The sequence below is a fragment of the Pungitius pungitius genome, chromosome 7 (assembly GCF_949316345.1).
Source record: "Pungitius pungitius chromosome 7, fPunPun2.1, whole genome shotgun sequence".
Taxonomy (NCBI): Eukaryota; Metazoa; Chordata; class Actinopteri; order Perciformes; family Gasterosteidae; genus Pungitius; species Pungitius pungitius.
The window spans coordinates 1,162,357-1,177,100 of NC_084906.1; the positions used below are offsets into that span (position 1 = coordinate 1,162,357).

At 41.6% G+C, this 14,744-nt stretch overlaps 2 protein-coding genes across 2 annotated transcripts in view; both read left to right on the top strand.

Moving 5' to 3' along the window:
* anos1b (anosmin 1b) overlaps positions 1-7,403 on the top strand; it is a 29,697-nt gene extending 22,294 nt beyond the window's left edge. The window contains exons 8-15 of the mRNA XM_037468586.2: positions 52-295; positions 3,203-3,341; positions 4,123-4,317; positions 4,846-4,940; positions 5,480-5,642; positions 5,853-6,085; positions 6,255-6,404; positions 6,548-7,403. Of these exons, the coding sequence (XP_037324483.2) occupies positions 52-295; positions 3,203-3,341; positions 4,123-4,317; positions 4,846-4,940; positions 5,480-5,642; positions 5,853-6,085; positions 6,255-6,395 (1,210 nt within the window). The 3' untranslated portion in view covers positions 6,396-6,404; positions 6,548-7,403. The remainder of the gene's footprint in view (positions 1-51; positions 296-3,202; positions 3,342-4,122; positions 4,318-4,845; positions 4,941-5,479; positions 5,643-5,852; positions 6,086-6,254; positions 6,405-6,547) is intronic.
* A 331-nt stretch (positions 7,404-7,734) lies between these two features.
* Positions 7,735-14,575, top strand: LOC119216977 (uncharacterized). The gene is made up of 10 exons (XM_037470251.2): positions 7,735-7,870; positions 8,650-10,373; positions 10,896-11,001; positions 11,647-11,794; positions 11,916-11,963; positions 12,080-12,157; positions 12,438-12,575; positions 12,849-12,932; positions 13,170-13,220; positions 13,332-14,575. Exons 2-10 carry the CDS (start codon positions 8,912-8,914, stop codon positions 13,440-13,442), a joined length of 2,226 nt encoding a protein of 741 aa, XP_037326148.2. The 5' UTR covers positions 7,735-7,870; positions 8,650-8,911; the 3' UTR covers positions 13,443-14,575.
* Positions 14,576-14,744: the final 169 nt, after the last annotated feature.

The following is a 14,744-nucleotide window of genomic DNA, read 5'->3' on the forward strand; positions in this document are numbered from 1 at the left end:
TTGCATCCATATTGTGGTGATGTCTGATGACATGTGGTTGTTTCTCCTCAGGTCAGGGGGAAGTGGAGTCACGGTGGCGCTGTTTTTAAGATGGGAGCCCCCGACAGAGGGAGACCTGCCGGTCCACAACTACAGAATCACTTGGATGTCTCGCCACACACACACGGCGCATAAACACACACAAACGCTGCATACAAAAACGCACACTGTGCACAATAAAGTGCACACGCGACATACACACTCACGCACACCAGAACTGAGTAAAAAGGAAAGCAACAGCAGAGTTACTCAAGGGGTAAGGATACATTTTTATAACAATACGTAATCATACTGAGATTGTTTAGGGATTTCACTTTTTATTACTATTTATGACTTTGTCCTCTCTGTGCAGTATATTCCTGTCAGAAACACACATATGGCCACCTTGATTAACTGATGCACATGATATCTCATGCATGTCATGTGCTACTTCATAGCACATAGTGCAACTGCTCATACATACATACGCAGCACAAAACCTGCCTGCCCAGCCCATGGACCAAAGTTTAAAGTTTAAAGCATTCTGGGAAATATGCCCTTTCTTGCCAAGTGTTAAATAAGAAGATTACGGTTCTTATGATAAATTTGAAGGCAGAGCCGGGAGACCATTAGCTTATCTTAAAGATTGGTAGGAGGTGGGAACTTTTTAGGTTGGGAAACGTGCGTACCAGCACCTTCAGAGCTCACGACTCAACAGGTCATATCGCATCTGGAAATCTGTCCAGAAACTGCAACAATGGCCCGTCATGCTTTCACAGGGTTTATATGCTGCTTTCTTTTGCCCAGTAAGATTAACTTTGTGTTGTCTCCAGTGGCAACGTCCCGGTGACAATAAGACTGCAAGAAAAGAGATTTACTCAGTTCATTCTTGTTAATGATGTTAAGGAACATATGAGACTATTTATTTCATACTAACATCGTGTTTTAACCCTAAAACAAGACATTGAAGTGAGTTACACTTCTCAGTTTGTAGGTTTGATTCAAATGAGTCCTTTCAAAGAACAAATTAAAACCACACACACACACACACACACACACACACACACACACTGCACAAGATCTATATAGCTGCACCTGAGACATTTTACAAGGTCTGTAAACCAATTCAGAGAACACTGGTTGTGATTTTCATTAATATTACAATAGCAACTTGTATGTTGTGTGTATTTGAGTTTTGCGTTACATGTATAAATGGGGGGAAAAAAAATATATACTTCAAATATATATAAAAGAATGTCTTATGATCCTTTTGTAGCCATTTATATAAGCCAAATGAGAATTAGGTGGAGGAAGAGTGTAACTGATCAGACATCTGAATTAAAAATGTAAAGAAATATAATGAGCATAGCTTTGATGCACATTGATTTGCACTCTGGAAACTTGACACTTACATTCAACCAGAGTTTATTTAAACTTAAATAGAGAGATCATTTAATTTTTCTCTATGGCTTATGATGTTACCTCATGCATACACACTTTAACTTTTTTACATATGCACTACTTTCTAGTTTATACGTTGTGAGCCTGAACTCAGGGATTGCCCGCTTGCCCCTTACTGTTACAACATATGTTCCTTGTGGATCTGAAAAGGCAATATTTTCTTCAGACAGACATGCTGTTATCTTAATGGGTCATAACTTTGTTAGAGTGCTATGACGACATGCAAGTAGGGGTTCACAGCGTTAAAATAACATGACAATTTTGTCAAATGTAGAGTGACTGACAACACAGAGAAGTGGCTTTCTTGCATTTGGATAACAAGTTTGACTCAAGTCAAAGCATCTGGAAATGTACTGACAACGTGCGAGTCATTGCGGCGCAGAGGCATTAGTGAGTGTGTGTTGAGTTATCGTAGAAGGAAAGCATGAGATGTGTGCAGGGATTGGAGCACATGTCCAGATGAGTGTTACTGTAGCTGCTAGCACAACGTAGGCAAAGACAAAGAGAACCGAGGCTGTGCTCCGTGTTGCTCCATTCAAAGAGGAGCTTCTTAAGAAATACAATAGGTTTCTTTCTGTATTTTTTAAATTATATGTAATGGTGTTTATAACCGTCAAGAGGGTGGATTTTACCATCCTGATTATAGGCGTGATGGTGACGTAATATGTTCACGGTACATGCCAGTCCAGTCAGCAGTGCCAAAGTACCCATAATCACAGTAAACAGCAGCGATATTACAGCTCTGAGGTTATGATTGCCTGTGCAGCCACTGAACATTTCTTCCTTAAATTCGCTGCAACGGGTCCACCAGTTTTAGACGTTCTTAACTGTTCTAATGTGAGTATTCACATCCAGAGTAGAGTAGAAAATTTTAATGCGAGCACACTGGTATGGTCCCTGTCTATCCTGAGTAGTGATGGCAATCCCAGACTGAGCCCCGTGGGGCCATTCATCTCTAGTCTGCTCCTCTAGTGCTGCAGGCAGCAGCATCACAACAGGTAGATAAGGACCACAATAACATTTCTCAGTGAATTAGTTTTCATATCACAGAAAGAAGTGATGTTTTATCAGGAATTTATTCAGCACTGGGGAGATTTAGCAAAAATCCTGAAGTAAAAGGGGAAGTCGCACAAATCGGTGCTTTTAAATATATCGGTCTCTTGCATAAAATATTCACTGACATTATGCACCAAAACAGATATTCGGGATCTCTTGGTTTTACACACACACACACACACACACACACACACACACAGCTGTAAAGGCCATCTGTTTCTTCTATCTTAAGGGTAATGGAATTTGTCTATACGTCACTAAGAAACTGCTTTTGTCTCATTCTGTCTTAAGTGTACACACACACACACACACACACACACAGTTGTTATCATCCAACCATCTCTTTGTTGTGACTAGCTCATATCCGAGCAGACAGACATACCTGATTGACTAAAAGTCTGTTAATGAGCTGTCAGTCAAACAGCAGAGTCATGTGGAACACACCGCTCTGTGAGGATGAAGAGAAGGCAGCAGTATCTCTGTTAGCTAAAAGATTTTGTGTTTGGCATTAAGGACACAGGTTAATGAAAACCATTTATCTTTCATTTGACACCATCTCTATATAAGTCCAGGTCAAACTCTAACAATTGAAAGTGAACGAGGACAGATTGAGATGTATAATAATACAAGTTCTCCGTTGATGTTCCCGTTTATAAATGTGTTATAGGCCCAGTGTGAGCTTTGGCTGCAGGGTTTGCTGCCTGCTACTTCCTACTTCTTGTCTGTCCAGACTGTTGCCTATTGGGGCCAGATGAGGCTGAAAAGTCACAGAGCCCAAATTGTCTTCACCACCATAACTCACACAGGTAAACAAATAAACCACACTTCCCTAATCATTGTGAACTTTGTATATTTGACACAAACTGTATACAACTATATTCGATGATCTCACTCAAGTACACATTTTTCAGTTTAGTTTAACTTGTCATGACAGTAAACGCTGCATGCAGAGTCCACAGCACAGATTTGCTAACAGAGCAATACAGAGCTCCTGAATATAGTGTCTGTCAGCATTATTGGTCTAGCTATGGCTGCACTGTTTAAACTTGCATATGAAGTGGAAAGTGGCTTTTCTTAATGGCGGCAGAGGATTAGAGCCACCTGCAGCTCCATTATCAAGCCACATACCCAAAGTTTTATATGTAACATATTGCCATTAATAATTAGGCTGTATTAATATTTGACCCAGTCCAGTTAGGCCAGATAAAACCAACTTGTGAATCCCCTGGAATGCTAACTACCAGCTTCACTCTTGTTGCCAGTCTATGGTATTCCTGGCACAATATAATATACTTATAAATGACATGTGTTATATAACAGGTTTCATACATCTGGTCAATTCATATATATATTTTTGGAATGTCGCTTGTAATAGAAAAGCTACTCTATAATGCTTACTTTAAATAGTTAGGAAACCACACCTACTTTCAAAGTTTAAATTCTCGGACTGCATAAAAGGTTTACTGTGAAAATGCAAGAAAAAACAGCAGATAATTATGAGCTTGATGTTCAAAATCTTTTGTAACTTTTACTGCACTCTTTAAAAGACAAATCGTCAAATCATCTCCTCTGTTCTCTCCTCCAAAGCTGAAGACTTCTCCAACGAGCTCCCTTTGTCATCTTCATCGTCTCTTCCCTCCTCTCCCTCCCTCTCATCCTCCTCCCCGTCTTCCTCTGACCTTAATCCTGTCCCCCCTGGCAATCTGCGCCTGGAGGTCACTGCCCCTCATTACCATGACAACCAGCTGCAGGTCAAGGTGTTCTGGAAGTGGCCTCACCAGGGTGAGTTCATTTTGAAACTGAGAACAAGTTAATGACCGACAAAAAGCAAGACAAATCTGTAAAAAACCAAAGAAATATGCAAATCTGATTGGAGTTTTAATTCTCTTTTCTCCTATGACATATTTCAACATATCGCTCTGACGGAGAAGCTACCATTTTTACACTCAAATAAGTTCTGGAGGTTGAGTCACATTGTTGCAGTATTTACCCACATGCACATTGAATTAGAACACACCCATCATGCGGTTTAACCAGACGGCTCCTCGAAATCAATCCACCTTCCAGCCAATCAGAATCCATGACTGTCGGTACTCTGCATATACTGAGGCTTGAGATGCAGATTTATGAAAAAATATCAATAAATCAATAAATGAAAAGTTCATTATAAAAGAGAATTACAAGGAATAACACAACTTGAGTGTTGGCGTTCATCCCGTCATACTAACCTGTAAAATTAATAAAAATTAAACACAGGATGTCAACACCTGTCCCCTCGTGTAGTGAATTTGTGTCTCTTTTGCTTCAAAGGCAGGCAGCGGCATCCTGGTCCGTACATATTGCGGTGGCGTCCACATACCTGCAGCACTAACGTGACAAGCACGGAGAGAACAACAACTGTGCAGGTATAATGATACAGGCATATTTTTGTCTTTGTGAAATTGTGTCTTGTTTCTATGAAATTTTGTCCCTCCACCACAATCTTGCACTGCCTAAATTAGTTGTACCATAAGTCTGTTAACTTGCTGAATTATTGGAATATAGGGAGGGGTTTGAAGCCGCAATAGAGATCCTACAAGCAGATCCTAGATCAGGAGGAAACTGGACTCAAAGACATTAGCTCTCTGCCCACTGTTATCTTCAGTCAGCCTTTAAACTTAAGCGATCACAGACTTAGTGGGTTGATGAATTTCAAAGTGCTTTTGGCAGTTTTTCTTAGGCCACAGAGCATAATTTCTGTTCATCGAAGTTCAGTTGGGCCATTCGTCACCATTTGAAGTTGCCAAACTGAAAAGATGCCAAGTGCCGCTTCAAACTACATTGTTTGTTTTAACATGGAGCTAACAAGAGGCTTACGTAATGCAGGTTTGGAAACAATAATAATGAAAGGTGTATATTTGAAGGAAACTTGTAATATGTCAGTTTTTGGATGTTCTCTTCAAAGGGCACCCATTACACCATCAGAGGCCTGCTGTTTTCCTGTAAGTACCGGGTCGCCGTGGTGATGAAGGCTGACCAAGGGTTGGAGGCTGTTGCCTGGGTTACAACACCGCCTTGCTCCTCCATCAATGTCAGACGAGACAAAGCTTTGACCTGCAACACTGAAGGTAAGACTAAGTATATACTGTATATTGTTACTACATTTTAACAGCTTTGCCAAAAAAGCTTTTTTAATGCACACAATGAGCTTGTTTAAATGCACTATTCAGATAACTATCAAAATGCTGAAACTGTGGTCATTAAATCTACTGAGAAAAAAATGTAAAAGCGTGTTCTTTCATAAATGAAGGACATGTGTTGTGTCTTGTTTGTGTCAGAGCGCCTCCTGGCCGGCAGAAAAGTGGTACTGCGTCCAGAACGACTGACTGCAGACTTTCAACAAGTAAATGGCACCCTGCTCATGCAGCTTCGCTGGAGGATATCCCATCATGCACTGGACTCGGCCGCTGTGGAGGGGTTCCAATTCACCTGGACACTGCAATCAGGAGTCAACATGGCAACGAAAGGGCATGAAGACACACTCATCTCCCAGACACAGACCATTGCACCTGTGAGGAACAGAGAGGTTTAGTGTGTGTGTGTGTGTGTGTGTGTGTGTGTGTGTGTGTGTGTGTGTGTGTGTGTGTGTGTGTGTGTGTGTGTGTGTGTGTGTTAATCTTCTTTTTCTTTCTGTTTTTTTTTGTTTTTACTCTGAACTTACCCTGCTTCATCCTCCTCAGTCTCAGCGGTTGGTGATGGTTCAGGGTCTTCAGGCTGACAGTGTTTACCAGCTGCAGCTCCAGGTGTTAACAGCAGAGGGCAGCAACGGGACCTCAGTCTCCAAGACTGTACACACTCCAGCTATCACTGCCTCACTTTGATAGTTAATGGTGATTACACAGGAAAACACTTCTTGTTTTGTGTAGCTGTGGGAAAAATACAAATAGTAACCTTTTCACCATTACATTAAAAATGTGCATAATATGTTTTAGTGAAAAGATAATACCCTTCTTTTTTGTCATATTTCTTCCAGGCCCAATCCCCACAGCGGTCACCGTCTGCCACACGAATCTCATCTTCACAAACATGAACTTCTCCAACCAAATGGTGTACAAATTGTAAAAAATAACTTTACTCATACGTGATGCTTGTTTGAAACACTAAGTATTTACAATTGTCTAACACATGTATCCTTAAACCATATTTGTTCTATTTTTTTTATTATTAAAGCGCAACAATTAAAAAATGACCATGATTGGCATTACTGCCACAGCAATGCAGGACGTGCATGTGCAAAGCAAGACTCCTTGCATATGTTTGTTTGCTGATTAAATGGGAGTAATCAGGTCATTTCTAATCCTCTAACATCACTGAAGCCAAATGTTAGTTCTAAAGAGAATTATAATGCCTTTTGTTTTGAAGTAGAGAATGATATAGCACTGAGCATATGTACAGATAGAAATGTATAGCAACAGGCTAACTGTGTTCATTACAATGCATAATCTGATGCATTATTTTTTAAAGCCAGAGTGTGTGACGTCTTGAATAAAGCTCAAATATATTGTAATAATGTTTTTCATATGTTTAAATGAACAATATCTTCACTTAAATTGTTTTGAATCTTGCAGTTTTGATAGATTTAGTCTTTTCTGCAACATTACTTTGCGTAATAATAAACCCATTACAATACAATATGACATTTAATATAGATAGTCCTGTGTTAAATATTTCTTTGTTTTGCTAAAGCATCAGCACTATTTTCAAATGGCTAATGTCAAGCAACCAGTAATTATCATGTTAATATTGTCTTGTATGTAACCATTTATTTACATTCAGCTAGTGAAAATGTATTTAATCACTTATCTTTTTGACTGTTAGTTTAATTTATTTTTGCCTGTTTTTTTTGTAATTAAATATTACCAAAATACAATGTGTGTTGTCAGTTATTTGTGAGTTAAACATCATGGTAACCGGGACCATACCATGTATATTTAATTATATGTAATTCATCAGTATACAAAACTTGTTATTCAATTAACCACCATCCTTTGTTTTATGTGGCAGCACAGATTCGGTCACACGTTAAGCAAACAGAACGAAAATTAAACAGGAGTAAAGTTGATTGTCTTGCTTTCTCTCATGAAGTTTAAATTCAGGAAAAAATGCCGTAATATTTAACTGGTAAATAGTCGAGGTAGGAGGAAAGAGAGAGATTTGTGGAAGGTAGTTGAGGGGAGCATCCGGACCCAGCTGACGCAAGCAGAGACCGACGCCGTGACGTAATCATAAGGCGACGACGGCTTGAATTGTTTTGTTCAAATCGTGGTCAGATGAAACTTGTGATTTTATAGACAAGGTATTGTAAGAATTTATTATTTTCTACTTCACATCATGCTTTTGTTTTGTACTACATATTGCATCTGAAATTGAGCAGTGCATTACGTCGCCAACTTCCTACAGAAAATGGAGGAAATGTGTGTAGTCGGTGCTTTGTGTTTACGCTTGTATTTTGGCTGCAGTTAGCTAATTTAGCTAGCTTTAAGGGATTACTCATTTGTTCCAAACTTATTAAGCGATTATTAATCGAATTCGTGCATGGTACGTTATGTTCTTAAATCGGTCTCGTATTGATCTAGCAGCCCTGGTTGCAAGTGTCACACTCTCTGAGGTAACGTTAGTTTTTTTTTTAAACTTCCTAACTTAACGTTAATGATTGTATGAATTTCAGCATACGTTTATAAAGATGTAAAGCTGCTAATGGCTCATTTACGTACATTGAATATTTTCAGCTCAAGAATTCTTGTTGCAATGCTCCTCGCATACGTTACGCTGAATGCAACAGTCGTTTCTAAACGAAATAACTTGTCAGTCAATTCACTTACCTAATCAAACTTTAGTCCTTATATACCGCAAAACGTGATTAAAGCTGCAAGCTAAAACAAATGAGCACTTATCCACCTGTTCATTAAAGATTCTATCAGTTCCGTTTTTCAATTGACCCACAAATCAAATAAATGAAAGAGGCATCGAGTAATTTTGAATGAGTCCTGCAATTATTAAATGATACAGCTTATTGAGTCGGGTTTGCTAACATTTATTTAATTTGCACTTCTTTCTCTCTCTGCTCTAATTAAGGGACCATGGTGGTGTTCCTGTTCCGTTTATTCACCGAGGACTATCTTGAATGTGACGTGTTCTAGACTGGGAAAGGCTTGAGAATCCCTTTTCCTCCTACGCATCAAAAGTACTCTCCAGAGGAGGAACGTGGAGGGAACTGTGAGGATAAAAACCAACAGAGGAGCAACATACAATACCTAATATTCACAGGATCAAGAGGAAGGAGAAATAAGTCGTGTGGAGTCTTGGGGATGGGGTTGGAGAGCCAACGGAGGACGTCATGGTTCACAGCGGCTCTGCATTCCCAATGAAAGCATCAACCTCACCTCATTTAACTGTTCCCGCTACGGCCCCTCCTCCTCAGGCTGCTCCTCCTCTTGTGCCTCCTCATGGAAATACCACAGATCAGGACCTGACCCCCGCCGAAGTCCTCGCCACAGACCATACCTCTAACTCCGTCTTAACCCAGCCTTCCACTCTAACCCCCGTTGGCCCAGATGTCCCCTCAACAAAAGCTTCCTCCTGGTCCCACTCACCTACCACCACCACTCTGAGCCAAGTCAATGGCCGAACGTCGGGGAGGAAGAGGACCCCTAAGGCCTGTGACTGTTGTGGCCCCAACAGTACAGGACACAATGTCCCGACCTTGGGCAGATGGAGGGGGAGAGGCAGAGGTAGAGGAAGGGGGGCTGGAAGGGACCTCAAAGACACCCCGAAAAGAAAAGTGCAGGGCCAGCTGACACAAATCAGGTGTTTCGATTTGACTGCGGAGAATGTGGTGGAAGCAAGGGATGAAGATGGCGGCCATGAGAAGGTGCATGCCCCTCCAGTTATGGATGATGCACAGTCCCAAGCGGAAATTGCTCCACCTGTCACAGTCTCCCTGCAGGATACACCACAAAGGAACTATGTTGCTCCAGAGCAAAGGAATACACAAAAAATGGAGAACATGTTGAGAGCAGGGTCAGCGAGTAAAGAAGGAGACAATAGTAGGGATGTGGAGATGATGGTGTCTACAATAGCAGGCCGGGGAGCAAAAGTGGTTAGAGGGAGGGGAATGGTGGGAGCTTTGTCTGCATCAGATACGTATGTAGAAGGTGGAACAGAGAAGGGAGGTTTAGGTGGTGTTGTCTACGGTTTAAAAGTGGACGATGTGTCTCCATTAGTGTTTGTGCAGGGACAAAACAGAGCTGTGGATATGGACCATGGTGGGCAGAATGATCCCACCTCAATTAAATCTTCATTTGGAAATGGAGACACGGTAAACCTGAGTGACACCGAACCTGAAGAAGACACGAAGGGGGGTAACACAATGAAAGAAATGGAAAATGGCCTTCTTTCTATGTGCCGACAGTCTGATGCTTCAAGGTCAGGATCTGCCCAGGACCTGGACCTGGACCTGGACATGCAGGTGGACGGAACTCCTGACGGAACAATCTCGATGTTTCCACTAACTCTGTCCAACGGAGACGTCACCAGTCCAACAAACACCGCCCACTGCTCCACTCTCATGGAGGTGGAAACGTCTCCTCCGACTGTGGTTGCTCCTCCGTTCCCGGGCCCTATTGCAGTTCTCAGCATGCAGTACAGCTGGGCATTAAGAGATCACGGGCTGTACTGTCAACCGGGAACCTGGCTGGGGGTGGCGATGGAGGCAGTATCCGAGAAAACAAACAGACAGGAGCTGGATGGAGAAAAGCAGCACACAGAGAGGCTGGAGCAGCTCACAGATATGATCCACGGTAAGATGTGTTCTCAGCTCTCAGTAAGTCAAAAATGTGCTGAGGCCGGTGCCTTTTCTTATTTGCTAAATAAGGTCAGAATTATAGGGCTAAGACCTAATATGTACGTGTAGGCACTTTTTACAGTGAGTTGCCCATTTCATTCTTCTTTTTTGTCATTGAGTACATAATAAAAAAAGTCCACCAGGCCCTAGAGACATTTTTGTTTTAAGATCAGATTGAAGGTCAACACTGACCCACTAACTTATTTTACATGGTTGAATAAAATGAACATCTGCACATAAGAAATAGGGATGAAATTTTTCTCTTTTACAATTTCAATTCTGTCCTTCAAACGTGTTCTAGGAAAACATGTTGTCGGCATCATTTATTTTTGCATGCGAAGAACTATGCTTAAACTGTTTCAGTGACAAGGGTGAATGAAGTATATCAGCAATGTGCGTTTATATTAATATATTAGAATAACCTACTTGTTAGCTTATAGAGCGTAGGATTCAGTGATAAATATTTCTCCTCTTTCAGAGTTTCTGGAGAGCTTCTACATGAAGTACGGCAGTTTTAATCCTCTCACAGAAAGTGATGTCCTCGAATACCTGAAGAAGAACAGCAACTCTGACCTCAGTAGCAAGTTAGTCTGCACACACACACACACGCACACACACACACACAATCTCGATGTTGACCCTAAACCCTGAACCCTCAGGGCTGCCTGGTAAGTGTGTGAGTCTGTAAGGGTTTGAAATGTTGTAAATGCAAATGGGACAGCACTTTGCTCTCACATATGTCACCATGACAGCGTCAAAAAACACGATGTGCAATTGTGGGTATTTGTTTTATACTTCATACTCCCCGATTTAAAACCCTGAAACACTCAACAATTTGACAGGGGGGACAGCCAACAACCCTCAACGAGTAAACAGGAGCGCGCCTCAAAGTCCATGAGTGCTTGAAGGAGGAGCCGGACTCACTCACTCACTCACTCACTCACTCACTCACTCACTCTGCCTGAATGATTAAGGGTTTATCCGATGGTTCAGTATATCTCAGCCACCTAGTTACTAAAGGCCTATTACAGATGAAATAGTTACAACAATCACAGTGAATCCTCGATTCAGATTTATTTTACAAACAGGACATTGACAACTATCTAAAGACACAATGAACCAAAACATGAATCATTTACATCATCATTTTCATACGATTGCATAACGTTGTACAAGCATAACGTTTCTAGTGCACCCCCCCCCCCCCCCCCTCCTTGTTTTTGCTTTAGGGAGCTGGACATCAGAGGGAAGATGAGCCGTTACAGGGCGGGGCTTGCCTCTGCTCCCATCGCGGGCTTCATGGTGTCGTATAACAAACACACCCTGGGCCTGGAGGACCTTGGCACGCTGGAGGAACAGAACTGGCTTAATGATCAGGTGAAGCTGGATGAAGCTTCGTACAACCTTTTGTTGTCTTTTGTGGCAGAAAGATAGCGTTTGTTGTTTTAGTGATGTCAGATAGTGTTTCATTTTTAGTTTTTTCTTTCTTTCTGCTCAGATTATCAACATGTATGGTGAACTCATCATGGAGGCGACGCAACACAAGGTAAGTGAGGGTCTCATTGTATGCTTAAAAAAAATGTCCGTGTATGAGTTAAATTTTCTATATGGTTTTATTAAGTAAACATAAAATTGATTCATGTATTATTTTCCCTCTCGCAGGTCCACTTTTTCAACAGCTTTTTCCACAAGCAGCTGGTTGCCAAAGGTTATGATGGCGTGAAGAGATGGACTAAAAAAGTAAGGATGGTGAAGCAGTTTGGATTCTCTCTGTAACACTCGTAGTGCTTTTAACTTCAATGTCACTCTTATGTTTCCTTTTTTTAGTTGGCGTTTCAGTACAAGCTTTCTTTCATTGAATCCGCAGTCTAAATTAATTTAGCTAACAATATAAAGTATGTGAGGTATCTTCAGTAATGCGTGAAATCACCACCAATGACCTCGCTGGAATCCGTGCCAGTGAACAAAGTCACAAAGTTCATATGGTGTTTTGGGCTGACTGACTGACTGATTATTTCAGGTGGATCTGTTTTCCAAGTGGCTGCTGCTATTTCCCATCCATTTAGAAATCCACTGGTCTCTCATCACAGTCACCATGGCAACCAAAACCATCAGTTACTACGACAGCCAAGGCATCGTCTTCAGACACACCACCGATGTGAGGGCCTCTGCATGTTGATGTGTTTTGTAGTTCTTTGTTACAGGTCTTTGGTTTCATTTGAATTTTGGAACAAACAAGATCATCAGTAATCAAGTTTTTCATCAAGTTTCGCCTGTGCAAAGGACAGCGTACTGGAATCTGACTTAAATTTAGAGATGTTGACATGTAGTAAACATTTATCAAATCCAAAAAGTACTGTCTCACAGCGGCAAAGTGACGTCTGTGCTCAACATAACTGTGTCTGTCCGAATGTGGCTGCTTCCATGTCAGAACATCATGAAGTATCTTCAGTCTGAAGCCAGGGAGAAGCAACAGGCTGCTTTCCAGAAAGGCTGGAAGATTACCATCATCAAGGTAACTTTAACCCCTGACCTTAATCCTCACGCTGTGCACTTCACCTGAAATCATCTCCGCTGCCTGGCACACTGGATGTCAGTCAAACTCGTTTGAGTTGCCTCGGATTAATGGAAGACTCGGCAACACAAAGTAAATTACAATAGGACTAATTAATGCTAATGAGTGTTGTTGCTTGAGTTGCTTGAGTTGCATTTGAACAGTCCATGACAGGTCTGTTGCCTTCTTCCCCCTCAGGGTATTCCTCAGCAGAAAAACGACAGTGACTGTGGAGTTTTTGTTCTTGAGGTGAGACTTGATCAAATGAAGCTGCCTTTCCTGCCTTTTGCTCATTGGTTTATTATGGACGTCTGCCTGTGGTCATCTTCCCCTCACTGTCTTTTTTTCTCGGTCTGTCAGTACTGCCGGTGTCTCTCTGTGAAGCGGCCTCTTCTCTTCAGCCAGGAGGACATGCCGCTTATCCGAAAGAGAATCCACAAGGAGCTGTGTGACTGCCACCTCAGCGATTGAACCAGTGAACAATGGTCACGTGGACTCGATTCTGCTCGCCTCGCCGTACGGGACCGTCTGTGTTACTGACCCTTTGTGCTCCGGGGGATTCTAACTGCCACTCTGCCGGTTTGACAGCAAGGCAGCGGCTCCTTTTGGACTTTGGAGGACTTTTGGAGTTCATAAGCGGTCTTTGGCTGAGCAGATTTTCTCTTTTTTTTTTTTTTTTTTTACTTGCAAGGAACTACTGACGTGGCCCTCTTCTGACCCGCGGAAGTGCTGGACCCTTACCCCTCAGGTTCCTTTGGTGTTTCACATGTCCCGGTGGATTTCAACCCAACGGACAGAGGGGAAAACCATTGGACCAGCCGGACCTCTCGTCCCAAATGGAGTGGCCTTTTCCAAGAGAGACATTTTTAGCTGTTCGGTGGTGATTGTTCTCCACGGCAGTTTCACAGCTACATGAAAACGGCTGTTTCTTAACATGTTTAAGGGTAGGATGTGTTGATTCAGTGGAGTGAAAACTTGAAGGTTTGTGTTTGGTTTGTTCATGGACTACATATATTTGCACAGTTAAAGCCTATTAGTTGAAGAGTCTAGAATATCCACTGAATGTACTGATCACATATACTTCCTGACTGCCTCGCAGGGTTCAGACTCGCCACCGTACCGGCTAATGGCGCACTAGCAAACAGGGATATCATTTTTCAATGTTTATTTTTTTTGGGAGGGGGGGGGGGAGAATGTAGTTTTATTAAAAATTCCACATTATTTAACTGAATTTTCTCTTTTGTTGTGACCACGTTCTTAAGATACAAGCATTTTCTTTCCCTTTTCAGCCGAAATCCACTTTATGACTATGACCAACAAAAGGCTTCTTTGTAGCTCGTAGCTGCTGATGTGAGGACCAGCGGTTTGATGCATTAACACAGGTGAAGTTCCACCAGCTGTTAACAGAAAAAACAAGTGGACCTCAGCTATTTTGTTTTATTATCTTCTGTCCAACCTAGATTTTGTTTCAGTATTCAGTTGTGTATTTACAGATTGTATTATTGTACTTTTACTGGCCAACTACTGTACATGCTTGCTTTGGCTACAAACCAGTTGTTTCTTGACTATTTTTATTGTTATTAAAAAAAGCCAATGCTGCTGGATATGAGCTTTTTCTCTTCATTTGTTTGTTGGTGACTAGCGTAACTGAACAAAAATGCTGAAACTGAGGCGACGAGATGTACTTACTGGATGGATAATGTCTCTTTCAGCTACGCTTGCAGTGATATTTGAGGTATATTTTCCCTCCCAAAATATCCCCTTCCAACAGAT

Coding starts and splice junctions, on each gene's coding strand:
- LOC119216977 (XM_037470251.2), top strand. CDS start 8,912: ATGGTTCACAGCGGCTCTGCATTCCCAATGAAAGCATCAACCTCACCT. Junction 11,964..12,079: donor TGGAGGCGACGCAACACAAG/GTAAGTGAGGGT, acceptor TCCCTCTCGCAG/GTCCACTTTTTCAACAGCTT. Junction 12,576..12,848: donor TCTTCAGACACACCACCGAT/GTGAGGGCCTCT, acceptor CTTCCATGTCAG/AACATCATGAAGTATCTTCA.